The following is a 27,717-nucleotide window of genomic DNA, read 5'->3' as shown; positions in this document are numbered from 1 at the left end:
AACAAAGCTGAAACAATATTTTTTTTTAAAAGTAAGGGTGATTAATCTTTCACCAAGTATGTGTAGGAGAAGGGTGAGTTTTCTGGGGCAAAGCTTACTCCTCACTGCAAATTTGAGACAAATTAACATTAAGACCTAACCCTGGAACAACCATATAACAAAAAAAAGATGCTTTTCTTGGACAACATCAGTTAATCTGGCTGAAGCTCTTATAGCAGTTAGCCAGGAACCTAAACCACATGAACATCAGAAGCATCAGTCTATCTAATTGGGAGGTAGATATCCAAGTGTTGCCTTGTAACTTGGCTAGAATCACAGAATGTGGTAGGTTGGAAGGGACCTTTAAAGGCCATCTAACCCAACCCCCCTGCAGTGAGCAGGGACATCTTCACTAGATCAGGTCGCTTAGAGCCCCATCAAGTCTGACCTTGAATGTCTCCGGGGGATGAAGCATCTTTGCTGCAAGAAAACACTCTTTGGGTCATAAAAGACAAAGTTGAAGGGGGTGGACCCCAAAACATCTTAAAGCATTCATTTATCACCAGGGTGACACTATCTCAGAGTGCACCACCACACTATCACAGAAGATTCACACTCCAAGCAGTGGAAGGTGATTACTGCTATTGTGTACTGGTGATTACTGATACCAACCTCAGGGAGCAGGAGAGCAGAAAGGGGAACATAATGCCTGCAGCCCAAAGCCAAACAATACCGATACAGAGTTGGTTGTTGTCCATAAGACTTCTGGTGACTTGTATTAGTGCCAAGTTCATCTTTGCGGGACCAACTCTGCTGTGACCCCTTGAATCAGCACATGCACAGAAGAGCTCCGTGGGAAGGCAATTGCTTAGAACTGCTTTTGAAATTAGAGAGCATTGTCATTCTTTCACAGTCATAGAACCTTGTAGCATCTCAGATGTACCAGTTCCTTTTGGGAGGACTCACAAGGGTGTCCTCTAATGGCTTTGCCCTTGTCCTCACTCCTTTCCAGAACAAAGCCCTGTGATGCCTCTAGTCTCTCACAGGCAAGGAGAAAAGCTGTTAAAGACACTTCAGTCACACAAAATGCTAAACCCACCCAAGCTTCTGAAACTGGACAGCAACTCACTCATCTGCTTAAAAAGAAACCTGACTTGCACAGGATAAATTTGATTCCTTGTTGGTTTTGTACGTTTTGCTAGATAAGAACTGACAATACCAAAAATGAATCTCTATCCCCTCACAGTCTCTGCAAGGTTGTTTTGAAATGGGGTGAAATAACAATACAGAGCTCTGTGTCTTTATAACTTCACATCGTTCTCATCTCTTCAGCCATCGCAAGTCCTGTCAAGTAAAATTCTGAGCCATTATATCAGGTTCTCTATGGTTCATTGAGAAGGAACAAAGGGAACATTCTCTCCAAGGTTATAATGCTGACAGGGGAAAAAATAGTATCTAAGACCAGTTGAGAAGTTTTTGGAAAAGTTCTAACAGCAGGACCCTTATTAAAATAAGTATAGGCTATAAGTCATGGTGATGCAGGCAGAAAAAAGCCCTGCTCCTAACTTCACTTCTTAAAGAAAACAAAAGTTTGAGCCCAGAAGGAAATTTAAATCCTTCTGAAAAGCCTGATAGCAATCTTTTTTAAAAAGCGTGTTTGATATCAAAGTAACTTCATTTTCTTTTCTCTGCAAGGTGCTGATTTGATTTCCCATCAGGCACCTAAGGAAAAAAAATCAAATAATAATTTCCAGCACCATACGATCCTTCTTTTCAATACCACGACATGCTCAACCAGTCCATACCACTTCACCCAGTAACGTGCTGCAACCTGCCTCACCGAACACAAGCAGGGCTGTGCATCACTAGATTTCATCCAGAAACTGAAGCAGTGAGACACATTTTTGCCCTCAGTGAAACCCATTAGAGGAATTTCCATAGCAAAAGCGCACAATGGACTCGATTCAAAATTTTCCCCCGCTGTTGAATGAGAATTACCTGGTGGGGGCGAAGCTTTGGAAAGCTTCAGATGTAGATTCAAACTGTTATTTCCATATCTCTGCTTAGATTGAAATGTATATTGTTGGTTCAAGGTGCTTTAATGCAGAGCAAGCGTGGAATTAATCAACTGAGCATGGGTGGGAGGGGGTAAGGTATAGACTGTCTTGAGGGGAAGAGAAACTCTTTATATTACATTGAGTGTGCAGCTGTTGGTAGAGGCAATAGCAGAACAGCGTTTGGCCACTGTCCTTTAGGCACATGCAGGTTTAGATTAAAATCAACACAGTACTATTATTTACATCAGTGTATAAAGTCATTGAAGCCAGTAATTCAAGTGATTTACTGGCTTATTTGGAACAAGAAAAAAATATTAATATGTCCATTGCCATTAAGAGGCTAAATATGTATAACCCATTTTTAGGTTGTTTGGGGGGGGAGGGGGATTAATACTTACTTTCCTCTTAGAGCACCCTGTTTTAACCATTTTCTATAAAATATGAAAAAGAATGTTAAAAGAATGGATTCTGCCTCCCACAAAAGATTCACAGATGAATCTCAAGACAGCACACCCCACAAAACCTGGGAATACATTAGATTAACAGGGACTTTCAACTCTGGGTGTCAAGTCCTTGTTACCCTTGACCTAAACAGTTTTTGATGTTAGGCCAAGAGATTCCTGAATCTCTTTCAAATGTACCTGTAGAGCTTAGGGGAAGAAGCAATAAATGTATTTAGATTTTGCATGTCCTTCACAGCCCAAACTTTAATTACCGTAATAACGCTTTAATTAAAACCAGATCTTTAATAATTCAGATGACCTGGCTGCAACTGTATCCTCTGATAGCAGGTAGGCAGTGGCACCTAATTTATGGGAAGTATTTCTGTTTTAGTTATTTCAGGAGATACACTTTACACCTTGCTGATAACCAGCAGCTTCCAGGCTACGTGTAGGTTAGCAAAGCCTGATGGGACTTGCACAGTCTTGCATAAAGCCACCTTCCCCCAGCAGTGTTCTCATTTCCATTGGTCTGACATTTGGAGAGGTAAGGCAGATACAATAACGAAGAAGCTTTGATAGTTTTCTGACAAGTTCTGCCATCAGAAAAACCGGTTCAGTGAAATTCAACTCAGGAACACGTCAGTGTCATTTACTTTAGGTAGGAAAAAGTCAAAATGTTTTTGATAGAGTTGTAACAAAATCTTTTGTTTTAGCGAAATGCAGTAAGATCACTTTTTTTTTTTTTCCAGTTACAGAGATTTCAATATCTTGTTATTACCCACAAGTTAGGTCCTGGAGGATGACAGGATGGGCCATGATCCAGCAGTGTGCCCTGGTGGCTAAGAGGGCCAGTGGGATCTTGGGTTGCATCAAGAGGAGTGTGGCCAGCAGGTCAAAGGAGGTGATCCTCCCCCTCTACTCTGCCCTAGTCAGACCCCACCTGAAGTGTTGTGTCCAGTTCTGGGCTCCCTGGTGTAAAAGACAGGGATCTCCTGTAGAGTCCGGAGAAGGCTATGGAGATGGTTAAAGGACTGGAGGAAAGACTGAGTTATCTGGGGCTGTTCAGCCTGGAGAAAAGAGACTGAGAAGGGATCTGGTCAACATTTATCAATATCTAAAGTGTGGGACACTGGGAAATGGCCAGCCTCTTCTCAGTGTCTGTGGGACAGGACAAGGGGCAATGGCCTCAAGTTGGAGCACAGGAAGTTCTGCACCAATATGTGGAAGAACTTTTTCCCTGTGAGGGTGAGTGAGCCCTGGGACAGGCTGCCCAGGGTGGGGTGGAGTCTCCTTCTCTGGAGATATTCCAGCCCCGTCTTGACACGGACCTGTCCTAGGGACCCTGCTTTGGTAGTGGGGTTGGACCCGATGATCTCTGGAGGTCCCTTCCAACCCCTGTGATTCTCTGAATTCCTTGGGGGTCGGGGGGAGAAACCCTACAATAAGAGTGATTGAAAACAACAGCAAAGGAGTTTGATTTACATGTTGCAACTCACCTCCCTGTATTAGATGTTGAAACAAGCCCAAAAATGATACTTGTGGCCTTGGTAGGCCAATGAAGAGACACCCTCTCTTTCCGCTCAAGGGGATAAAACTTCCTTATATCCTGCTAGGAAGATTTTTAGTTGATGAAATAACACTGCCATAGTCTTTTTCTTTTTTTAAAAAAAAAAAGGCTTTAAAAATCAAATTACAAATACGAAACTTATTCATACTTTTGAAGTTTCTACATACTAATACACTGTTATTTCTTTTCACACGCTCCCCCCACACCAATCTAGGAAGAGGATGAAGGCTGGAAAATGGCTCCCAGTAATTTCCTTTCAATAATAGAAGAAGGAAACAATCAATACAAAGGTCAGTGGGAAAAGATAGCAATTACAGCTGGAATGTTCTTCTAATTTAGCTTAATCTGAAAGTCATTCCTATAAGGTCAAGTCGGGCAGCTGCCCAAACTATGCAACGTTGTAGAAATGAGGACATTACATAGAAATGCTGTTTAGGAAGGAGGTCCTGGAAGACTCCAAGTCTTCTTTGGAGTCTCTCAAGATCATTGAGCTAATCCTACAGGAAAACACGTTTCTATGAGTGACGCTGGCCAAGCAAGAACCAAAGCACTGTAATGTACGTGCAAGGACTCTCTCAAATTTTCCAAGTGCAACAGAAATGACATCTGAAGAGCAAACAATTCAAAAGCACCATACTGTAGAATAAGCTTCAGCAACAGTTTTTCGTGCTCCTGTAACTCTTATCTTCCTTTCATTCATGGAAAGAGTCCATGGACTCATTCACCTATGCAATCTACAGCTACTCAAGCTATTTTTGATTACATGTTTTAATAGAAAAATCCTCTTTTCAAGCAAAGGCACAAAAAATGCCCCATGCAGAGCATGGACTACTTAAATATCGCTCAAATTTGCAGCTAGGAGACTTTTTTCTTTTTGAGAAAACATGCCAAAGTGCAGGATGTTTCTCAATCAAAAAAATATTTTCAGGAAAAGACCTCTTGCTCTTTTTTCCAGACCTCTTCCCTATCCTCTCCTCTCAATGCCTTTGTCTATTCCAAAGACTTGTCTTTACCATGTGGGTGCACATCCTGGATGCACAAGGGAGTTAGCAATCGCCTGTGCAGGGCCTGGGAGCAAGCAGAGAAGTCCTGCACTGGTCTGGAATGGAAAGGAGCATCCACCTCATGCACTATTAAGTGAACAGCATGTTAAGACTCCAAAGGTCAGACAAACCAAATTGAAGCACTGTGTTGTACAGTGTGCCCGAAGACAGCTTTTGGGGTTCTTTCAGTCACCTTCTGCCACAGCTATGAACTTGCATCAGGAATAGCATGGCCAGCACGACCAGGGAGGTGATCATCCCCTTGTGCAGAGTTCTGGTCAGTCCACACCTCAAATGCTGTGTTAGGTTTTAGGCCCCCCACTACAAGAAAGACATTGAGGCCCTGGAGCATGTCCAAAGAAGGGCAATGAAGCTGGTGGAGGGACTGGAACACAAGTCTAATGAGGAGCGGCTGAGGAACTGGAACTCGTTAGTCTGGAGAATAGGCACAGGGGAGACCTTATCACCACCTACAGCTACCTGGAAGGAGGTTGTGGGGAGCTGGGGGTCAGCCTCTTCTCATAGAAAACTAGCAACAGCACAAGAGGGAACAGCTGCAAGTTGCACCAGGGGAGGTTCAGGTTAGAAATGAGGAGAAATTTCTCCTCTGAAAGAGTGATTAGGCATTGGAATGGGTTGCCCAGGGAGGTGATGGAGTCACCATCCCTCAGGGTGTTCAAGGAAAGGTTGGATGAGGTATTTAGGGACATGGGTGAGTAATATAGGTGGTAGGAGGGTGGTTAGACTAGATCTTGGAGGTTTTCTCCAACCTTGATGATTATGTGATTCTTGCTGTATTCCATGCAGATTCTATTCTCAAAAACATCTTTCCTGCTCCCTACTCTGCAGAGTTAGTGGCTTGCTAAAACTCCTCATAGGCAAATCCCACCGTATTCCCTCCTGCTGACAAATTACTGGGATCAAGATTTTTGCCTGATTTGGGTTGGGTGGAGATGAAGATGCATACAACTTGTTAAATGTACCATCAGTACAGTTTTGCCTGACCTCTCTCTTCTAATAAATAGGCTTTTCTTACACATTGTAAAGCACAGCAGTTTTACAGCTAAAGAGTTGTTCTTCACCCTAGACTCTACTCTTGAATGCCACATCTGAATCCCACTGAAGATCTGATTAATCTATTTTTATTTTCCTTAACTGGACAACAACATTACTTGTTGTCTTCTACATGCTCATGCAGAGCACCTTGCAACTCAAAACCAGCAATAGCAAGACCAGGGTTCCCATCCAGCAAGTCCCAAAAGCAATGAAGAAGCTGTGTAGAGACCCTACCTCTTGTAAAGCAGCAAAAAAAAGAGGTCAGGCTGGGTTTGCATTGCTGCAGAAGCTTGACAACATGCTCATCCAGCACTCCACTAATAAGCACTGTGCTTTCCCATGCTCCTACAGCCACCTGGATCCTCTGCTGAGGCTTTGCAGTCTAACAGGCTTCAACACAATGAACTGCCAACTCAACTCCTCCTCATATTTGTGCAAATAGCTCTCCTTCAGGTTCTAGGAAACGCATTTGGCCATAACCTTACCACAGTGCTTCCAAACATGGTAACAGGTACCAGCATTAGGAATAAACACACCATAGTGGTCAACATATTAATAGAAATAGAGACTCACAAATTTCACAGCACTCTCAAGCAATAGCAAGTCAGGGGGGTTACAAAAGGATGGGGGACACATTTATCACCCAGGCTGTAGCTGGACACCACCACTGCCATTCCTAACAGGATCCCTGCTATGAGCACTGCAGGGATAAAACTTCTGGAGTTACTCACCCTGACTTCTGACATGGTTAGCACCAAGTTAGCCATGTTGTGTTCCCACATGTCTCAAGGTCTCCCAAGGGCCACTCAGCTGCCTGTTACCTGTCTGCAGAGCCAACATTCCTATTCAGACACCCAAGTCAGATGCCTAGAGCTGGTCCATGTGAGCACCTCCATCTTCCCATTCTGTACTGGCAGCACTGGCCAGTACACTAGAATAACACACTGAAGTATGTCAGGCACAGGCAGCGTCCATCTGTGGCAGATAAAGACTCCAGCCCAGCATTGAGCAAAACACCAATGCTCATCCCAACCCTCCCTGCCAGAGCTGACAGCTACTCCCCTGGCTCTAAAGGCACATAAGGATCAGAGTGCAACCAGAGATCCTCAGAGCAGGAAGAGTTCTCTTGCAAACTTCAAAGAGGAGCTGCAGTTCTGCCCTGTGTACAGTGAGAGTCTGTAGCTGCTCAGTTAAACTTCAGGTGGGTTTGTTGGGTTTTTTTTTCTTCCTAGTTAACCAAGTCTATCTGATACCAGCTTTATTTTTAGTAAACAGCTGTGAATTCCTCCCTGCAGCACATCCTGCCTCTTTCAGAAGCACTTAGTGCTGCTTCTTGCAGGACACTGTCACAATGCTTCCCAGTAACAATTAATAATTCATTTTTTTTTTATCTGGCCACATTTAAGGCTCCTTTTTCAAGGCCTCCAGAATCAAATCTAGAACAAGTGACTAGAAGAGCATAAGCAGTTTTTTATTTTTAATTTCAGCCTGCTTTCATTTCAGTAGTAAAATTGTTTAGAGGGGAGAAGGAAAAAAGCTAAAGAGTTTGATCTTTCCACACCAGGAACTATTTCCCAATCCTTATGTAGAAATACCTCAGTTCCTATCAATTTTCACAGAAATTTAAATTTATGAGTACATAAAATTTGCAAATATCATGGAAATAAAGGAGTTTGATTAGGAAACATTCAGATGCCTTTAAATTATTCCTCTGAAGCCCCTTATGATGATGTCTAAAAGCTTACCTAAATGATAGCTGACCAAACAACAAATATTTGTCTCACACCACCCCATTAGAGTTAAGTCATCCCATCCACTGAAATTGATTGCTGCTTTCTTCTTACTGAAATATTTCAGAAGAGTAGTTCTCAGAGATTTAAGCATTTCAGTTACAGATTTTTCCATCCCAAGTATTCCCCCTTTGCCCCCCTCAATCAAACTAGAACTACTACCACCAAATCGTCACTTGAATTCATGGGGACATTTATTCTCCTAAAACAGTATTTGGCAGCTTTGCTAGTTGCTAAACTAAACTTGCCAAGGTCTAAAACACTTATTTTACAAACTGTTGCTGGAAGCAACCAGTTTCTGTGTGACATTTACTTCTACACTGGAGTAGCAAGACTTTCTCCGGGAAGTCTATAAGCAGTCCAAATCATTATCTCCACCTTCCTGGGGTGTTTTTCTCGGTACCCTATGATGTGAGGCAGCACCATGGTATTTCTCCCGTTATGCAGATGCTCAGTTGATCTTTGACTTGCTCAGTGTCGCAGAAGATATTTGAATTGAGCCCAAATACCTTGTGACTCAAACCTTACGGTGTGGTGGTATTGTGTATTTTTAACTAGGCATCAGAAGACTCCGATCCTTTTGCCAGGAGCTTGAAAGTGTTCTTTTAAAGCTTAAGGCTTGTTAAAATAAAAATATACTTAAGTCACCCATAAGTAAGTGAATAAATATACTGAAATTATTAACCACAAGCTGTTCTCTGAAATTCAGAGTAATTTGAATTACCTACTAGTCTGCAGAGTGAAAGCTAATACTGCTGGGATGGGGATGTTCTCAGTCACATTAGTGGCCTGGCTTGTCTTCTCTGTCCTGAGCTGGAGAGGTATGCATATAAAGTGATCCAAAAATAAGCATGTACTATTTTAGAAGAGGTGATATAAATTGCACCACGTACACATATACACACAAAAATATCTCTCGTGGCTGGATGACCATGCCTGTAACAAAACACCAAATTCTTTTGACCAGTCAGTGAAAACATAACATCCTTAGCCTCCCAACCTTTCTTTAAAAATAGCTTTGAAACATTGTGTTAATCTATTTTTAAAAAAACCCACAACATAGCATTTAACACCTCTGAGTTCACAGATCCACTGAATTTTAGGGGCTGGAAGGGACCTCCAGAGATCATAGAGTCCAGCCCCACCACCAAAGCAGACTCCCTAGGAGAGTTATTGATTTCTTTTCTAAAATTAGGGACCTCATGGCTAATACAGCATTAGGAAAACTTGCTACCAGGTAATAGTCAAGGCAGCTGCCTAAGCTGTGCAGACTGCCACCAATTTACCTGCCACAACTATTAGCCACTAATGGAGTTAAAAATGACAACCAGCAGTTATTTAAAAAGAAAACAACAGAATAAGAAGTTAGCTGTGGATCCCTGTATGGAAAATAAATATCTAAAACCCAGTGGTCTTATGAAAACACAGCACTTGCAATCTGTTGATGCAGTCAGGAAAGTGTTTAAGAATTCCCATAATTCCCATGTAATATTCCCCTTTCCCCAAGGCTGAAGTTCCAGGCTGGTAACCCTGGAGGAGGTACCTTTAAACTAGGGCAAATCAGCTTTCCTCTGGAAATACTATGTGACATCTGTCATGCAATCTGATGACTCGCAAGTAATTTAAAGAAATTAATGCCTATACCTCTGAGTTTCTTCCTTCATTACCAAAAAAATTCCACTGCCCTCCTCCATCTCTAATATTTTGGGTTGTGAGATGAAGGCTACTTGCCTGCAAAAGCTATTCCAGTGTGTGGAAAGCCACAAATGGCTCTACACATAATTGGACTCTGAAAATTTGTAGGGGATGGAAATAGCAGCCTGCATTATATTAACCCAACTAAAAACACCAATGAGCTCCTATGGGCACTGTGAAAACCTTCCTGAATTTATTGTGCCTTAGAAATAACAGTGAGTATGTGGAAGAGCACCCAGATTCATAAAGGAGCCCAGTGTCTTAAAAGTGGGAAGCTGCCGTTTTAAATCATTCAGAAATTGAATTAGCACCTACTGCTGGAGATTAGCTTGTGAATATAAAGATACTATAGGGCTTAAAACACAAGGCAATGAGATACATTAATTGCCTTCCTTTAAATTAGCTCAAAAACATAGAAAGAAGAAAGGCATTTCCTGTTTTATTTTCTTTTAAAAAGGTATTTTTGCTAATAGCAGAGAATGTAGATGTGCACTGAGCTTGATGGGCTTCGTTTAGGCTTCTGGGCTCCCTTGTATAAAAAAGACAGGAATCTCCTGGAGACAGTCCAGCAGAGGGCTACAAAGGTGATTAAAGGCCTGGAGGACAAGGGGCAGTGGCCTCAAGTTGGAGCACAGAAAGTTCCGCACCAATACGTGGAAGAACTTCTTCCTGGTGAGGGGAGGGAGAGCCCTGGGACAGGCTGCCCAGGGGGATGTGTAGTCTCCTTCTCTGGAGATATTCAAGACTCATCTGGACGCCGACCTGTGTAACCTGTCCTAGGGAGCTGCTTTGGCAGGGGGGTTGGACTCAGTCCCTGGAGGTCCCTTCCAGCCTCTACAATTCTGTGATTCTGTAGAACAAACTACAGTTTGCCTCAACAAAAATAACGAGCTGCGCTTGGAGATGGTTAGCTACTTCAAAGTGGATGCTTGGGAGTTTTTCTATTGTCAGTTTGCACATGCTTGCTTGCTTTCTTCCTGGAGTTTGGTCTCCTTAGTGCTGATCCTTTGCACGATGCTAAGAAATAAAGGTGCCATATCAAGCAGGCCTCATCTCCAGAAGAGACTTCAGCTGTGTCGAACTAAAAACTCCCCAGATGGAGTTAAAACTGTGTGACTGTACATACGTCCCTTGTCAGTTGGGTACAGGTTATCGCTCCTTCAGACTAACCCCCATTCCCATTTCTTTGTGCAAGCTTTTGGGAGTATTCCAGCACTCCTGGCCCAGATTTCAGCCTCACATGGATTCCTACTAAGGCTAACTCACAACATCACAGCAGCTTTAACTTTGTATTAGGTAACTGAGCAGACAAGGACAAGGAAAACTTTCCATTTTAAACACCTTTTTGTCCCCAAGCCAAGAGACATGCATAGGGAGTCATCTGTCCCACTTCTTCATGGTAAAGATTTACACCATGGTGCTGTTACGCAGAGAGAAAAAGATGATGCCAACATCAGACATGAGACAGTTTGACCAATAATTGTACTACTTGCTCTTGAAGATGAACACCACTCAGCTTTACCATCAGAAAAAAAACAACCTCCATATCCCATTATCCTCCTGAAATCTAATACCAATTTGCAGCCCAAAGCCAAAAAATGTTAACCTCAAGATTTACAGATCCTAGCACACCAGGGCTCTGAACTTGGTACAGGTCCCTCGAGCCTGCTAGCTTCACACAGCTAATAATTTAATAAAAGCTGCCTACAACCACCTAGTTTTTCTCTCCAGAAGCAGTAGGAGAAACCAACAGCTTCTGTAACTTTGCCCCCCTCCTTTTTTCTTCCTTTTGGCTAACAGTCGTTTGGCAGAACAGAGACGAGGGATGGGATTTTCTCCAGGATCATGACCCGGAGCTGATCAAAGAAGAGAAACGGGAAGAAGTGGAGGAAGAGATCAGAGTGCAGGTGTGCTTACAATAGTAAGAGGACACTAATAACGTGCGTTGCCTGTGTGTATTTCTCTACAGCTTTAAGAACTGGCCCTGGCACAGACCTTATCTCCTTCCAGACTCCCTACTATCTGTTCTTTAACGCTTGTTTAGCTGAATAATTGTCCAAGGTGTGGTGGAAGAACAGAAGACTTGAACTTTTCTAAGTTCACCTGTGTTTGTCTGGATAGGTCGATGAATTGATGCTACAGAAACTGGAGGATCTCAGACTGGCTGTGGATGGGGAGATGAGTAGTAAACAGAAAAAGGGAAGAAAAAGTGAAAAGGTAAGAGCAGCTGGTTGGGAGAATTCAGGGTCAATATCAGACCTCTGCCTAGATACAGTGATATTCAGGGCAAACCCTGGTCTCACAGAAACTGATATCAAAACGTCAACTTTAAACAGTTATTGAATACTCAGTCAGAAGCATTTAAAAATCTCTCCCCCCACAGCTTTTTTCAGGGCCTTTTCCTTTAGCTATTGTTATTCCTTACCCTCTATAAGGATTGCTTAGGACAAGTTGAGCTATTTCGGAGAGAAGTCATTATAATATAGATCAGATTTTCAAGAGGGGTACACACACACCCTCTTGAAACCATCCCATCCAGTCCAACAGGAAAATCCAAGCAGCCCCTTTCTTTAAGAGGACAGGTTCAGATTAATTAATTGATGAATTGATGAATTAATGAATCTGGGTGTGTTCAGTAAGTTTTCCAGCTACTGGCTGTTTTCCTTCTAAACAAGCACAGGGTAACGTGCTTCAAAACTGTATACCAAAAAAAATATGATCTTTAATGTCTCTGTGTAACCATTTATCTGTAATACCACATAGATGACACACAGCCAGGTCCACATTGCTTAACTACAGTGCTAGTTACTGCTGACAGGGTTGGGAACTCACAATTAAGTCAAGCTTAACCTGTTTTATACATTTAAACACGTACATTATTTTAATGTATTTTACCTACTGAAACCCAGCACATGTCATGTTCACATCTAGTTTCACAGCGTTACCATACACAGAATTCCACAGGGCTTGTGGTTCCCCAAATTCCTTACCCGAGAGTTTAAACTATAGATCACGTCAGTGCAAAACAACTCAGAGCTTACAGACCCCACTGTTTGATCAGCAGATCCCCTTCAAATCCCCAGGGCAAATAGCCAACCCTAATCTCACGTTGTATTTCATTTCTGTAATCCCTTTAGCATGCAAATACTTGCATGTACTTCTTCTCAAGTTATCTTCAAAAAAAGCTCTTTCATCTGACAGAGATGCAGGGGCAGTTTAATAATGCAAGACTGGAGCAAGTCTGAAAACTGATAGCTATTGGATGGCTAAATCTGCTTCAAAAATAGGGAGGGCTTAAGATACACAGACAAAATATTGCCATATTCTTCCCAAATAAGTAACAGGCAGATGCTTTTAGATCAGCTGGTCAAAAATTGCTTCAAAACATCACATTGGAATGACAAAGCTTTATGTTAGGGCTGGGTTTTCCCCTTCAAGGTAGTGCTGAAATGGGTTTAGGTGGATGAAGGTTATTTAAATTTTGTTTTCCCAAGTTGTGCCAGTAGCCTGAGAGAATGAGGGGGGAAAACTGAGAAGTACTAATTAAATGAAACACAGTCCCTTAAGATTTTCTCTGAAGGGGGGGAAAAAATCAGTTCTATTTTCACAGAATCGCTGGGTTGGAAAAGACCTTTGAGATCAAACCCAACCATACCCATCCTCTACTAATCCATGTCCCTGAGCACCTCATCTACCCAGCTCTTACATACATCCAGGGTTGGTGACTCAACCCCCTCCCTGGGCAGTCTGTTCCAGTGCCCAATAACCCTTCCTGTGAAGATCTTTCTCCTAATGTCTATTTTTAGGGGTGGGAAATGGAAAGAGGCATCCGGTTTTAGTCAAAACTCATCTTTTCCTTTGCAAAGCTATCTCTGCACCCTCCTGACAGGTAGTTGTAGGTGGTGATAAGGTCTCCCCTCAGCCTCCTCTTCCCCAGGCTGAACACCCCCAGCTCCCTCAGCCGCTCCTCAGAGGATTTGCCCTCCAGCCCCTTCCCCAGCCTGGTTGCCCTTCTCTGGACAAGCTCCAGGACCTCAATGTCCTTCTTATGGTGAGGAGCCCAGAACTGGACCCAGCACTCGAGGCACAGCCTCACCAATGCCCAGTACAGGGGCACAATCACCCCCCCAGACCTACTGGCCACACTAATTCAGCAAGGACATTTTGGAAGTAGACAGTAAAGGGAAGGCATAAGCCAGCAAATAGCTCCCTCCCAGTCAGCAGTTCAGATGGCTCATGACTGATAAATAAAATCCAACAGCTCTAGGCATGCTGATAGGCCAGTGCTTTATTTCCAGGTACTGTACTCCCTAGGCTGAACTTGATCACTGATTCCCAAGCCTTCAAATACCACTTAATGCTCAGAGCTGACACATAACCCTGCCAACAATTGCTCTTGTTGCCCCAAGGGTAAAAAGGTCATTTGCTACCTTTATAGAAGGATTGTCTTGGGATAAAGGCAAGTTACTCCTCCCATTATAAATGGGTCTCCAGACCAGTAGGCTGGTCTGAAATAAACTGATTAGATTGCACGTAATGTGCAAGAAGCCACTCTGGTTCATTTGAGGCAGAGATCCTGTGCCTATACCTGCATCGGAAGCATCTCACTCCACCCTGTCCCACTGTTATTTATCCTTACTCTCCAGCATCAGTAGAGTACAACTGTCCTAGGTAAGAGACACACTGTGCTGGGCTGTGATTGCTTCAGGCAGCCCCTGATCTGGAAACTGTCAGAGGAAGGTGGTCAAGGATGCAACAGAAATAGAGGAATGTGGTTCAGCAGAGCCACAAATTGTTTTTTTCTTTGCTGTGCACAGTGGCAGCTTGTGATATGCCCAGCCATGGATCAGCAAAAACATCAGCACTGATGCCTGGGCAGGCTGGCAAAGAGGTGTCAGACGGTCCAAGCCCCCACCCAGCCTAGATGAACCTGTTATACAGAGCCTGAGATGAAACAATAAGGGCTGGCATTTTCCAAAGTGTGTGATTGCTAAAAGGTTGATAGCATCTTTGTGCCAGTGCAGACACTTTAGTGGTGTCATTCCAAGTCTGCTGACTGCCCAAAGCTTCTGATTTGGGTGGTTCAACCCACCCCACCAGCTTTATAAGTCTTTCTTCCAGATTCCACGTACCCAACCACGGTACCCAGAGCTCTTAGCAGCCAAGGGCATTCCTCTTGGGAATCTGCAACCAAGTAAACCACGAAAGACCTAGTTCCTGGTTTTCCACCCAAAGTAGAGCTGAGATCAGCTCTCTGCAGTTGCTGACCTGGAAGTTAGAGTCGAGTACTTACACAAAGTGCTTTTTATCAAGCCCATTGTGCTGCTTTTCCTGCTCTGCTCCCCCAAGGATTTGTTTCTGATCCAACTGTAGGTACAGTGCAAGTGATCACACCCACACATACACAAAGGCATGGCCAGAATTCAGAAAAGAAAAAAAAGGAAGAGGAGCCATGGGAACCTAAATGTATAAAAATGGCATCTAAAAGAGGCCTCACTGGCATCTCACACAGCTTTGGGCCTCCCTTATTGATGCAGATGGGCAGAAGCAAAGAAAGCCACAAGAAGTTAACTACAGCAGTAACAACAGCAGGAATAAGACCTGCTGCTGACCCAGGGAATGGCTGGGTTTGAGGACAGCGATGCACAGTCCCTGTTGGATTCTCTCCCTGTTGGATTCTCTGTAGCTCATGGCAGTTCACACCCAGAGCTCTCAGCCTGCTGTGGGATGTAATGTCTTTGGACGCTGTAGCTAAACGCAGCGGGGAATACGGATCAGAGCCCCTCAGCCAGCAGCAACTCCAGGAGCAGTGTGAACATCTTTGTGCAAGGATTTTCTCAGCACAAGTATCAGAAGCTGCTTGGTCTGACTTGATGTTTCCAGGAAAGGCCCCTCAGTCCAGAGCAGACACACATGGTACAAGTGTGCATTTGCTAAGTATCACACATGATCTGAGGAATCTACTCAGACTCTTCACAGGCTGCTGCCTATACACTGTTGCTTCCCTTAAGCCACAGTGCTTTCCTCTCCTTGCTTTTCCACAGTACTCAGTAGCTGCAGACAGCTGGTGGCAGCAGGACTCATGCAATCACAGCCAAGGGGTGACAACAGATGCCACTGTCTAAGGTGGAATGATTCCCCTCAATGAGACCTTTTGGCTACCCTCTCCCTTCTGACTCTGTGCTCTGGAATCCAGGCTGAATTCAGGCCTGTGTTTGCTCTAAGCAACCTCTGAGCTACTCAAAGCATTCTCCTGAGCCCACACAGTAAGACAAGATGCGGCGCTGAGCACGGAGACAGTCTGCTGTCATCTGCCAGCTAATGACTAATGCAGCTCACTGCAAGTGACTTAGCAAAGCAGAAAATAACCGAGTCAACGGATGGCTACACAGAAGCTAGACTGACATTTCAGAGACAGAAACAAGGAGATTTCCATTATAAACGATGAGCATGTTCACATTCATTAAACATTATCATCTTCTCAATAAAAGCCCTTCCCAATAAGACATTTTGGAGGACAGCCATTGTCTACAATTCATATTTCTCCTTATCACATCTCAGTGTTTGCCAAATTTCCCATAAGTGCTGATGTTAATTAGGAAAACACATTTTTTCCCCCTGCATCGTTCATTTTTGTTTTGCTCTTGAGTTACTTTATTGGTGGAGCTGCCTTGAGGACAATACCAGTTGGGCAATAAATTCAACATATGCTTAGTGTCTTTGCTAGGTAGAAATGAGCTTTTCTTCCCAGTCAGACCCCATGATATGTCATTTTGAGCTTGTTGGAAGAAAGGTTAAAGAGACAAAGCTGGAGGAACACCAGAAATAAACCACTGACAGCCTCACTGTTTCCTCAGTTGTTAAAACAGCGTGGCATATGCTTTGTTCTTCCCAATCCTTTCCTTTAAATCCAAACCCCACTGGCACATTGTAACCAGTATTTGCTGCCAAGCTTATTTAGGTAAAGAAACCCGAGGTGTAGCTCTGCACGGAGTTGTTTTCATTATTCTAATCCAAAACTTAAACACATCACCACCTTTCCCCAATTAGCTGATCCATATAGCACTGAGTTTAAGTTATATTTTCATCTAAGGTTATCTTTGCTGCACTGTAAACAGGAACAGGTGATTGAACCACAGGTTATTTACATCATGGCTGGCCTGGAAAACAATTTACATCTTACTGAACGCTGCTGATCCAGTCTAGAAAAAAAACCAACCCACCCAACAACAGCATTTTCCAGATAATCAGATAAGATTTTCTAACTCAGCAACACAGCCTCTGGAGCTCTGCAGAAGTATTCACTATTAAAAATAAATGACTGTATTCCCAGGAAAGTATACATCAGCTTTTAGTAAGAACAGGCTGCCTTGATCAAGTCAGCATTTAAGCACATGCTTAAGTTTAAGCCATTAAAGAAATCCCTTGGTGCACAAATGGCACTGTGTGAGTAGTTCCACTGAAGTTATTCCAAAGTGCTTGGCAGAACTTGAGCACTAACACCAGTGGTGGGCACTAATGTGGACTGATGATGCCTTTGCTACTACTGATTATCCCTACCCATATTTATGGCTTGCAAGCTGTAATTAATGGAAGGGCTTGACATTACTGATTCACATCACTCTCATTGGTGTTTTCCACAGTGTTTTTGCAGTATGAAAAAAAAAACCCTAGTCACAAAAAGTTAAAGTTTTCCCATAGTGAAAGGACCAAGAGAAGAGCAGGTCACATTTTGGTGACCTCTTCAAGCTTCTTCCCTGATGTGATAGGAAAGAGAAGGCAGAAGGACGTCTAATGGTTAGGAGGCCAGCCAGCCTCAGGAGTGTTGGGTTCAGGTCCTACTCCAGCTGTAAGCACCCTGCCTGACCCTCAGGAAAGCCACATAGATACTTTACCTCAATGGGAAGAGGGTGGTGGGAGCATAAACAGTCTCTTGAGCAGCTGCTTGGACCCCACACCCTTTTCCTTCCTGTTTCCTTCTTGGGTAAGGGCCATAGCCACTCAACTACAGAGTCATGCTCCAAAAAGGAAGGAGAGAAAAGTTTTCTCTGGGGACAAACACCCCTGGGATTCTTTTCTATGCAACCTCTGCTGGAAAGAGTGTGACTCTTGGCTCTCACAGGGGAGGTGACAGATACAGGCCAGGTACACAGGCTCCTGGAGCAGCTGTCTCAGAGAAGGAAGCAGCAGCCATCAGGTTTTACTTCATGCAGAGTCCAAATTCAAGAGCCACAGATTCTGCATGAGATTCATAGGTTGGACACAGCTCCTCTGCCCAGAGCACATCACCTCTTCTGTCCCCATTAGAAGCTTCACCAGGGCACATCTCCTGTGCCTTTATAAATAGGGACAAGACTTCATTTCCTCATGGCATTCAGGGAGATGATTTTTTTCCCACCACCTTGGGGTTTTTCAGTAACAAAGGCCACATTCAGACACCAAAACATTTGCTTTTTCTGGCCCTTGCTACATATGTGTGTATGTATATATAGATATCTATATATATATACACATCTGTTCTGAGGTCACTAATTCTTCTCTGGTTTTGTGGTCCACAGAAAAAGAAAACCACGAGAAAAAAGATACCGGAGATGGAGAGAGACCTGACTCCTGACAGGTAAAGAGAGGACCTGTTTACCAGAGATTCAGACAACGTGACTGCATCCTCTTTGCATTAGATATGCTGTCAGCCCTTCTAGGTTTTAATTACACAGGAAGCATCTCAACATTGCCACGCTTACCATCGTCAGGAGGCTGACAATAATTAAAACCTTTCTATTAACAGCTATAAACACCCCTAAAAAGCCTAGAAGATTAAAAAATCTTTACCAAACTTGAGGGCCATGCATTTCAATTAAACACTTTTTTGCACTCCCACGGACCATCACCACCTTCCTCCCCCCACCACAACAGGGCAACAAAACGTTGCTTTCACACTGCACAACAGAGACCTTGTTTTCCTCATCCCATCTTCAACAGCACGTAACAACTAAATCTCCCATTCCACAACAGCACAGCACTGGGGCCAGTCCCCATTTAACTCCAGTCAGGTTAATTCCAGTGCACAGTGCTAAGCACGTGTAACATTTCAGCAGGCAGTCGGCCCCCATTTGCCTTTCCCATCCTCTCCACAGGTGCAGAAGCACCTGGCAGTTTTCTTGGCTGTCAGATTTTCCATCCCAGCTAAAGCCTGATAAGGGTGGCTGCAGGCAGGCCCCTGTACTCTATAAATCACCTTTCATGTCTGAGGTCTAACATACACGTCACATAAATCAGTCTTATTTATCAATAAGAGCTTGCCAGCTCTGCCAGAACCCCTGCACCCCTATTTTATTTGAAGGATTTGAGAGGATTCCTTCTTCTGACCTTACATTTTCAGTGAACTCCTGATGCATTCACTGTATAATCTGCCCATTTTTCACCTCTACACATTCTACAGACACCTATGCAGAGATATCACGGCTGGGATGTGCTGACCCAGCAGCAGTGGAGGGCAGGAGCAGACCCAGTTCCCAAGAGAGAGGGGCTGGAGAACAGTGTGAAGACAAACACACTTAATCACTGCAGGAGGAAGCACATGGGATTCACCCCACAAATCCATTTAACACAAGACATGCATGGCAAGACCTGGACTAGATCATTTGGGTACTAGCACTACACAGTCGGTCCCTGATCTCTTTACCTGCTTTAAAAATAAAATTAAAGGAATTAAATAAGAAAGCCACTCTCCAAGCAAATATTTAGAATCAGGGTGTCATGGATTATAGCAGAGCATGACCTTTCTTACAAGAGCAGTGCCAAAGTCTTCACACAGACGCGTCTATTTGATGCTTTTAAAGTCACTCTTGCACATACTCACTCCTTTATGTAAACTTAAAACAACACTCAGCCATTTAAGAACACCAGCTTTTTATAGTAGCTGGCTTTTAATCAGAGTTTACGTGGCATTTTGGCTCCAGTGCTTTGCTCTTCCCTGCTGTGCAGGGAAAGGGTGATGCGCTTCAGAAGTACCACAGGGAAAAAAAAACACCACAAAACCCCAAGAAAAGCTCAGGTTCATCTGTTTTGGTGCAGAGGGGGCACAGGGAGCCGGAGGGGGAGGGGGCAGTTCAGTCAACAGAGACTGATCACATCACACTAACTCGGAGGAGACTCCGGGTATGCATCATTAAGCTTGCACAGTAAAAATAATAAGACAGGAGAAGTAGAAGTCATGCTCCCAACAGAACTGTCAGGTTAGTCCCATCCTGCCTTCTGCTTGGTTTATGATGCATGCTCAACATAAAACCAGCTGTGAATGAAAGCAAAAGTCAGAGTGGCAAAGCCAACGTTGAAGATGCATTAAATTTTCTGTTTCCTTATTACTACAGCCGCATTAATTGTGCCACTAACACTACATAAACATAAAACTTCCCAGCTGAAATGGAAAAAGGCTGCAGACCTCCAATTATATATATATGGTTTTATTAGCCAGCTGAGAGTTGCTATTTAATATTTTTATTGTAGAAATACCAGAATATCCCAATTAAGATAGGTGACAAAGACCAAAAAAAGCTCTGCTATTGAAGGGAGAGGATGGGAAAACTGCACAATCAGTAGACGACCTAGAAGGGTTTAACCCTTGAAGCAGTGTCAACTGAGCACCAGAAAACTTAGTTGTAAGTCCAGAAGAGAGACCAAGTAGAACATCCACAGCAATAGAAAACTGGGTACAAACATAAGAGTATTAAATTCTCAGTGACAGCTATTTCCCGCCACTGATGGAAACAGGAAGAAACTGTTCCACTGCAGAAACTATTCCCATCTCCGCTGTATATATTTTTTCTCCCAAATCCTCCCTTGGCCACCAGCACCCTAACACTGGAGCCAATAGACCACTGGTTGCCCCAGTCAAGCCATTCCCCTGGGCGTATAATCCTGATCAGATGAGACTGTCTGTTGCTCACAGAATTCCAGGAAGAATTTATGAATTACTACCAATTGGAGAGCTAAGTGAATAGGTACAATAATGTTCGGATTGCTGTTGTTACATATCATTTACAAATAATTTCCCAGTAATTGATATTAATGAATGAGTCTATTACACAAGTCATAACTGATCTCACATCACCTGGAAGTAGGTAACAAGATCTGGATGAGAGGGACCCACATGGCATGCGAAGTAGTAAGGCAGAAAACAGTATTTATTGATTTCATATCGATGGAGCTAATCACCTTTACCTCTGAGCTACCAAATAAATTTATAAAGCTGAGGAAGCATAAATAACTCTGAAGCCAGGTTGGCTATTGAAGGACTGACTGATGCCTCTTGTCCGCAGGACCATCGACTCGCTGTACAGAGAACTAGTGGAAGAAGGATTACTAATAAAAGCCAAGGCTGTGAATCTCTCCGACTATGTTGGTAAAGTACATGTTCTACAGCTAATACAGTGCTCCATCTAACCAAACCTCCAGCCATTCCATGTTCACCAACCCCTGTTTCCAGTCAAGGGTAACTTAAAGAGTAGTTACCCTTTCAGGACTTTCAGACAGGAGTATCTAGAGCCATGCATACAAGTCAGGGCTGTTTCTGCCAGGGTGCTTTCACTTCTGATGTTGAAACTGGAGCCTGGTTGTAAAGCTGGTGCTTTCCACATGGAAGCTCTTCCATGTTTTTGGATGTCACAAGCTCCTATAAGGTTGAAACCAGGTCATCCTTTAAGGAGTACTGGCCAGGCATTAGCAAGACATAGGCAAGACATTAGCACAACAAGCCTAAGAGACACAGGGTCATAATCCATCCAGAATATTTCCCAGAAAACAACAAAAACCATACCTTTACCATTTGCTTCTTCAGCAAAGACTCACCCCCTCCTCACCTTCCACCTCCATGAGTGCCCCTGAACTTTGAGCAGTGCTTTGAGTCCTGTCTGGCCCGTCATTTGACTCTTTCTGCCTAGTTCTGCATTTCATAGTCCTCTTGCCCAGTTTCTGTCGCCTGCAGCTGCAGTCAGACACATTTGTCCATGCTCTAGACAAGAAAAGAAACCTACTTGCAGGCTGGCCAAGGAGCCTGACAGCATCTCCAAAAGCTTTTAGTGGCATATAGTAAAGTCACAGCAACCTTAGCAAACCCCCCAAATTTCAGTTTAAGGCTACCACTGTTTGAACCTGCATACGTCTGGAAGCCACAATGCCAGTGCCTGTTAGCACAGTACATATCTGAGCCAGAAGAGCTGGATCCTCATACATCACCTTCAAATGCTACACTTATATCAACTCCTAGAAGCACCAGCCATTGCCTTCAGCCTCTGCTGAAGGCTGAATTAAAAAACATTCCATCCATTTTATGCTCATTAAAGATTATGAGGTTAAGTAACTCAAGATTTTCATTATTCCTCCGTTCTCCCAGCCAGCACCATCAAGGTCACTGGTGTCCAACAGACATTCCCTACCACAGATGTTTTTGAAAATACATCTTAGCCAGAGGATACGGATTAGCAGCTGATAGCATCAAACTTGGAAGTGGGCTGAGGTGGCTTTGGGCCATCTTCCCTTGACCCTGAGGTTTGAAGCCTTGGCTCCTCTGCAGCGTAGAGCAATGCAAGGGCCGCTCCAAGTTACACTTCCCAGCAGCAGATCTTACACAGCCAAGTGCCCAGCCTAGCAGTAGTCACCTGGATGCTTAAACCCAGACCAGCTCTTCCCCACTCAGTACTCCAGTGTGTCCCTTGAGCTGCCAGAGCAAGATACTAAAGGTATTTAAAGTTGGGCTAGGATCTGGACCTCACTTCTTTACATCTAAAAAGAGCCCCCAAAACCACCCCAGCCCTCCCTTTTAAGGGTCCAAGGACACAGTCAGAGCATGCAGAAAAACAAGTCCTCCTCTGCTGGGCTCTTACAGGGAAGTCTAAGGAAGGTCACTTGCTCCCAGTCCCTCGGAAAATGGACAAAGAGTAGAACTGTGCTACACAGTGAGTAAAGGCACTGAAATGTCCCCCCTCTATGACAAACTGACATCACTGAACTAATTTTCTTGGTGACCTTATCTAAATTAGTCAGAGAATATCCACTGTGATTTATGTTCAGTTGCAATTAAACCCTTTGATGCCTTCTAATTAAATCTGTGAAGATTAATTCCTATCCAGTTCTTTTGATTTCTCCTTAAATAAAAGATAAAACCTGAAATTAATTTTATTCTGAGGGGAAGAGGCATTTGCACCAGGGCCTGTCTGCCTTTTTGCCCCCCAAATTACAACTCCACTTTCTTAACCATTCCTAATTTACCTCTGGCTCCAGAGCACTCCAGTACTCTTTTTTTCTCCAATTAGACATAATTTTCTATTATTTCTCAATAATATTCACTGTGATGACACAATTTATGCTAAAAAAAAAAATCATCATTGGCTACTACATCGTTACAACTGGTTTTCCTCCTGCCCATCCTTATGTATCTCTGTTTTGTCTCGTATATGGACTGCGACAGGGCAAGCGATGTGATTACGGCTCTGCATCTGGAGCCAAGGAGAGATTATATCATTTTGGTTCTCTCCTCAGGGGCTTAGTTTTCTTGGGTTGTTTTGTAGAGGGTTGTTTTTTTTAAAAAAAAAAAAAACTGAAGTGAACTGCAAAGCAGAGAGAGCCCCACCAAATTAAGTGACACACTTAAATGTCTAGCATAGCGAGGAGCTGAGATGTGATGCAGCCAGGAGAAACGCTTGTTAAAAATCTTCCTCCCCGCCCCTTTTTTTTTTCTCCTTCTTTTAAATCCTTTTGATAGAGCATGGTTCACTGGGATTCCAGCTCTGCAAAAATCCCAGATCTAGAAATCCTTTGCCAGAAGTGTGATTTATGGCGCTACTAATGATTCTTCTCCACAAAGTTTCTTTAAAAGGTTACTGGAGACGGACGGCTCTGCTGAACGCCTTCCGCAGCCTGCAAGGGAAGGTCCCCAGCGCCTTTAACTTCATTTTCCTCTGCAGCTCACCTTTCCAATTCCCACATTCCACAGTGCTATGGCCCTGTTTGACTCCCCCATCCCTTGACGGTATGGCTTTACCGAGAACACATTATTACCGGTATTCCAGGGTAGTTTTTCATCACTGGAGTTAAGCACATTTATGAAGCCCATGCTTCCTCCCCACAGGCGAGTACAGCTACCTGGGGACCACACTTCGTCAGGCAGAAGTAGAGCCGATGCCCTCGCTCGCAGATGTCAGACAGCTAATAGCACTGTACGGAATATTGCCGTTAGGTAAGAGCACAGCACGGATCGCGAGGGGGCAAGGATAGGATGGGGCTTTGCTTCCTGTCAGCAACATGGGGTTTTTACCAGCTTTGACAGGGCTTGATTAATCGTCATCTAAAGCATTTTGTGGTATAATTGTTTTTCAATTAAGCCTTCTGAGTGAAAGCTGTGTCATTTTAATAGCGTGGAAAGGAGCTCACGCACGGCATTGTCAGGTATTGCATTTCCAGCCCGGCGCTGTTCGCATGTTAACAGTTTGTGAATGGCAGCGCATAAAAGGAAATCACTGGGGAAAGATAATAGCTAAAACAAGCTCCAGTGATCAAAATTAATCAAGTTAAGGGAAGGGCTAAGGTTGCAATTTACCTTTTACAAGCTGGCTAATGTTACTCAGTACTAAACAACGCAATCGTTTAAGGAATTAGCCTGGCTATGTTTTGTACATCAGAGAGAACGTGGTGGGTTTTTTAAGTGCCCTTGCAGTTTTAGTGCCAGGCTTAGCCAATACCTGGCAAGGCTTTGCTGGGTCAGGTTGTTTGCTTTTCATATAAAATCTATCCCAAATTTTACTTGAGAATGGAATTAAGTCAAACTCCGACGACTGCAAAAGTGCCTGTCTCAAGGCTCTCCAATCCTATTTTACTTACATCCTGTTCCATTCCCAATTGGATTTTGGGGAGGTTTTAGCTAGGCATATCCCTTCCCCAGGCTCTGCCATTGTCTGCTCATCCCCTTTACTGGGCGGAATAGCTGATGTCTCCCTGCCTCCCATTCTGGCAAACGGAGCAGAGACAACACAGACTTCTGCTCCCCCACACCGTCCATCAATACACCTTCCAGAAAGACTGGTGCTCAGGCTATTCTGTATGTCCTCTGCTGCTGTCCTCCAGCATTTGCTGGCTCCCCCCATCTCCATAGCTGGCTCAAAGTGCTGTAGAAAGCTTGGTGCAGCAGCACACAAGTCTGCTTCATTTGGATTTCAGAAGAGAGTGATCCATCCACCCTACAGCTCAATTTGAAGAGTCAGGCTAACAACCAGGATGCCAGCAACATCCCTGCCTTCAATCTACCTGGGGTTCTCCCCATCTAAAACACTAGTTTTGGGTAAACCCTCAGGGATTTGCTGTAAGTTTGACCCACAGTCAGCTCAGAGCTTGCACTCAGCAGTTTTCTCTGTCCACACCGACTGCAGCATGTTATTTCACATAGCAGATAACTCCTCCAAGGTTACATTTTAACACCACTTAATCTAGAGAAATCAAGCTCTGAGGCACCCCCAAGGCAAGAAGAAAACCCATAAATTTCCTACCTTTTACACAATTGGCTTAAAATCTAAGGAGAAGAGCCCCTGGGCTGGCTAAACAAACATGATGTATTCACAATCGCAGTTTGAAAAATGCCTTTCATTAAAAAAATACATCATGTAAGCCAAAAAGAGACATAGGAATAGTTTTGCCTTTTGGGTGACATTATGGGTGACATGTTACTTAATTGGCCTCTAGTTAATCAATTATACAATTGCACACATATAAGGAGTTAAAGTTTTCCTCAAACTAGGCACTCGATGGCAAGGAAAGCTCTGGCTTAAACTGCATCAGGAAAATTATAAAGCAGCTGAAAGGAGAAGTAATAGAAGGTATACTTCATCTTTAACCACAGAGGAGGCTGCTGGTCCCCTCATAATAAATCTGTGTGTAATAATAATAGATTGGTACGGAACGACCAAATATTAATAAACCTGGGTGGCTGACAACCTCGCTACATCCTGCATGGTGCTGGAACCATGGCATTCATCTTAGCACTTGGTCCTCTGCCATTCATTTGGAACTGTAAACCATTAGGGCATCTGATGGGATAGGTTTTTAAATACAGCTTACCCAGCTACCCCAGAAAACTTTGCCAGGCTAAGCCATGGGCTCCCTCCACACCCCACCATTTTTGGGGATGGTTACCGCTCCTGTGAGTCCCACAGTCTGATAGATGCTGGTCTCAAAGACCTTCAGAAGTAATGGGTGCTCTCAGCAATTCTCAGCAATTCAAAGCAATCAGGCTTTGTAACACTCACCACTACGGACAGAGGGTGGTTTTAGGCACAGAGGCAGCAATGTTACTGCCTTACCAGTGAGTATGGATAAAGCATTAGACATTTTCCTGCTACTTCCATCTCCAGAGGTTCACCTGTACCTAACTTAACTCAGACATACAGTGACAGAGCTGCAGGGAAGGCAAGTTCTATCACCATCAGCCACCTAAATCTCTCTGTGATTGTTTTCACAACACAGGAATTTCTGTTAGGCTCTCACAAGTGATAGAGTGTGTTTCCTACAGCCCAGAATTAATTTACCTGGGGCAACCGTAGAGACAGATTTAGAAGTGCTGAGCAGTCATCACCACCGCCGGCAGAGCAAGCGAAGCATAGCAAGCCCAGCATTTGCTCACCTAAATACAGTGAAGGGAACAGAACAGGATCCTCCTTCCCCTAACAGCTATGTCCTACCCACTCCACAATTGGGAACAACATTGGCTCATCTGCAGACAAGCTATTGTCATGCTCAGCAGGCACAGGCAGATGCAGGAGCAAAGGACTTTGGAGCAGAGATAGCCTAAAATGACAGATTCTCTGATGCTTGCTCAACAGCAATAACATTTAAGAGGAAAAATTAAGGCCCCAAAAAGGAAGGTGCATGCAGCAGTTAAAAGACAAAAAAAATAAGACATATGGTAACATCTGGTTTCAAAATCACTGTCAAACACAGCTCCAAGAGATAGTCCCGTTAGTTTGTTTTCTCTGAAGATGGGGAAGCTGGAACATGTCATTTCAGACAGGAGGAGGAAGGGATTCTGCTAGACCTACAGCCAGCACAAATCTACACCTGTATCCAGTTGCAGAAAACAAGGACTCACTCTGACAGTAAACACAAGGCTTAAAGCCACGGGTACATCTCCAACTCCACCTTCAAGAGTTGAGGAAAGGCAGTTGTCCCTGTGCGGAGCACTGAGCTTGTCTGTGCACCCCCAATAAGAGCTTCACATCAGTGAAACTCTTATCTTGGGCCAGTCCTCAAAAACTTAAGGATGAATTGCCAGGCTGAGCTCACAGATTTAGAGTCGAAGCTTGCCCATCAAAAGGTACAACAGGTAAGAGTGGTCAAGCTTTGCTACCAACAGGGATGTTAACTCAAGTGCACTACAACCACAGCTCTAGTTATACAGAATTGAGCTCAAGAGCACTTGTGGCATATTAAGGAAACAATGAATTCACATTATAAATTATTTATGGTGAAGGAAAAAAGGGAAGAATCATGCCATTATGTTTACAGCAGACTTAAAGCAATAATAGTGCTGTATGGCTTTTTACAGGTTCCCAAACGGTCCATGAGAAGGCTCCTGTGGTGAAAGCCTTGTTGCTAGCTGGACCCGCTGGTGTTGGAAAGAAAATGCTGGTCCATGCCATCTGCACAGAAACAGGAGCCAACCTCTTCAACTTATCTGCTTCCAACATTACTGGGAAATACCCAGGCAAAAACGACCTGCAGATGATGCTTCACATGGTTCTCAAGGTACCTTGTTTTGTGTGTGTCTTGACAAAGTTGGCTCAGTTATTCGCATCTTCTGAGGAAGAAGCTGTAGTTCCTCAAACCTGAGGAACGTACACACACCAGTGGGAGGAGGGCAAAGCTGCCCAAGGTTGAAAGGACTGCCAACCCGGTTTGAAGTTTCCCTCCCTCTCAGGTTCTCACAACGTGTTGACAGCCAGCATGCACAAGGCTGCAGGGAATTTACTACCCTTGGAGAAATCACACCCCTAGTAGCCATATTTTTCACATTACCATTGGCGCAAGCTTTGTGTTCCTCTGAGT

General features: G+C 43.8%; 1 protein-coding gene across 1 annotated transcript in view; it reads left to right on the top strand.

Moving 5' to 3' along the window:
- The window catches only part of DRC11 (dynein regulatory complex subunit 11), a gene marked incomplete at both ends in the record, with an annotated part of 112,685 nt that overhangs the window by 65,298 nt on the left and 19,670 nt on the right, over window positions 1-27,717 (top strand). Inside the window, 7 exons of the mRNA XM_084264574.1 lie at window positions 4,261-4,336; window positions 11,431-11,537; window positions 11,752-11,847; window positions 18,189-18,247; window positions 20,949-21,031; window positions 23,756-23,863; window positions 27,218-27,417. Of these exons, the coding sequence (XP_084120700.1) occupies window positions 4,261-4,336; window positions 11,431-11,537; window positions 11,752-11,847; window positions 18,189-18,247; window positions 20,949-21,031; window positions 23,756-23,863; window positions 27,218-27,417 (729 nt within the window). The remainder of the gene's footprint in view (window positions 1-4,260; window positions 4,337-11,430; window positions 11,538-11,751; window positions 11,848-18,188; window positions 18,248-20,948; window positions 21,032-23,755; window positions 23,864-27,217; window positions 27,418-27,717) is intronic.

Source organism: Gallinula chloropus (genome assembly GCF_964237585.1).
Source record: "Gallinula chloropus genome assembly, chromosome: 5".
NCBI lineage: Eukaryota > Metazoa > Chordata > Aves > Gruiformes > Rallidae > Gallinula > Gallinula chloropus.
This window is presented reverse-complemented; position numbering and strand designations above follow the sequence as displayed.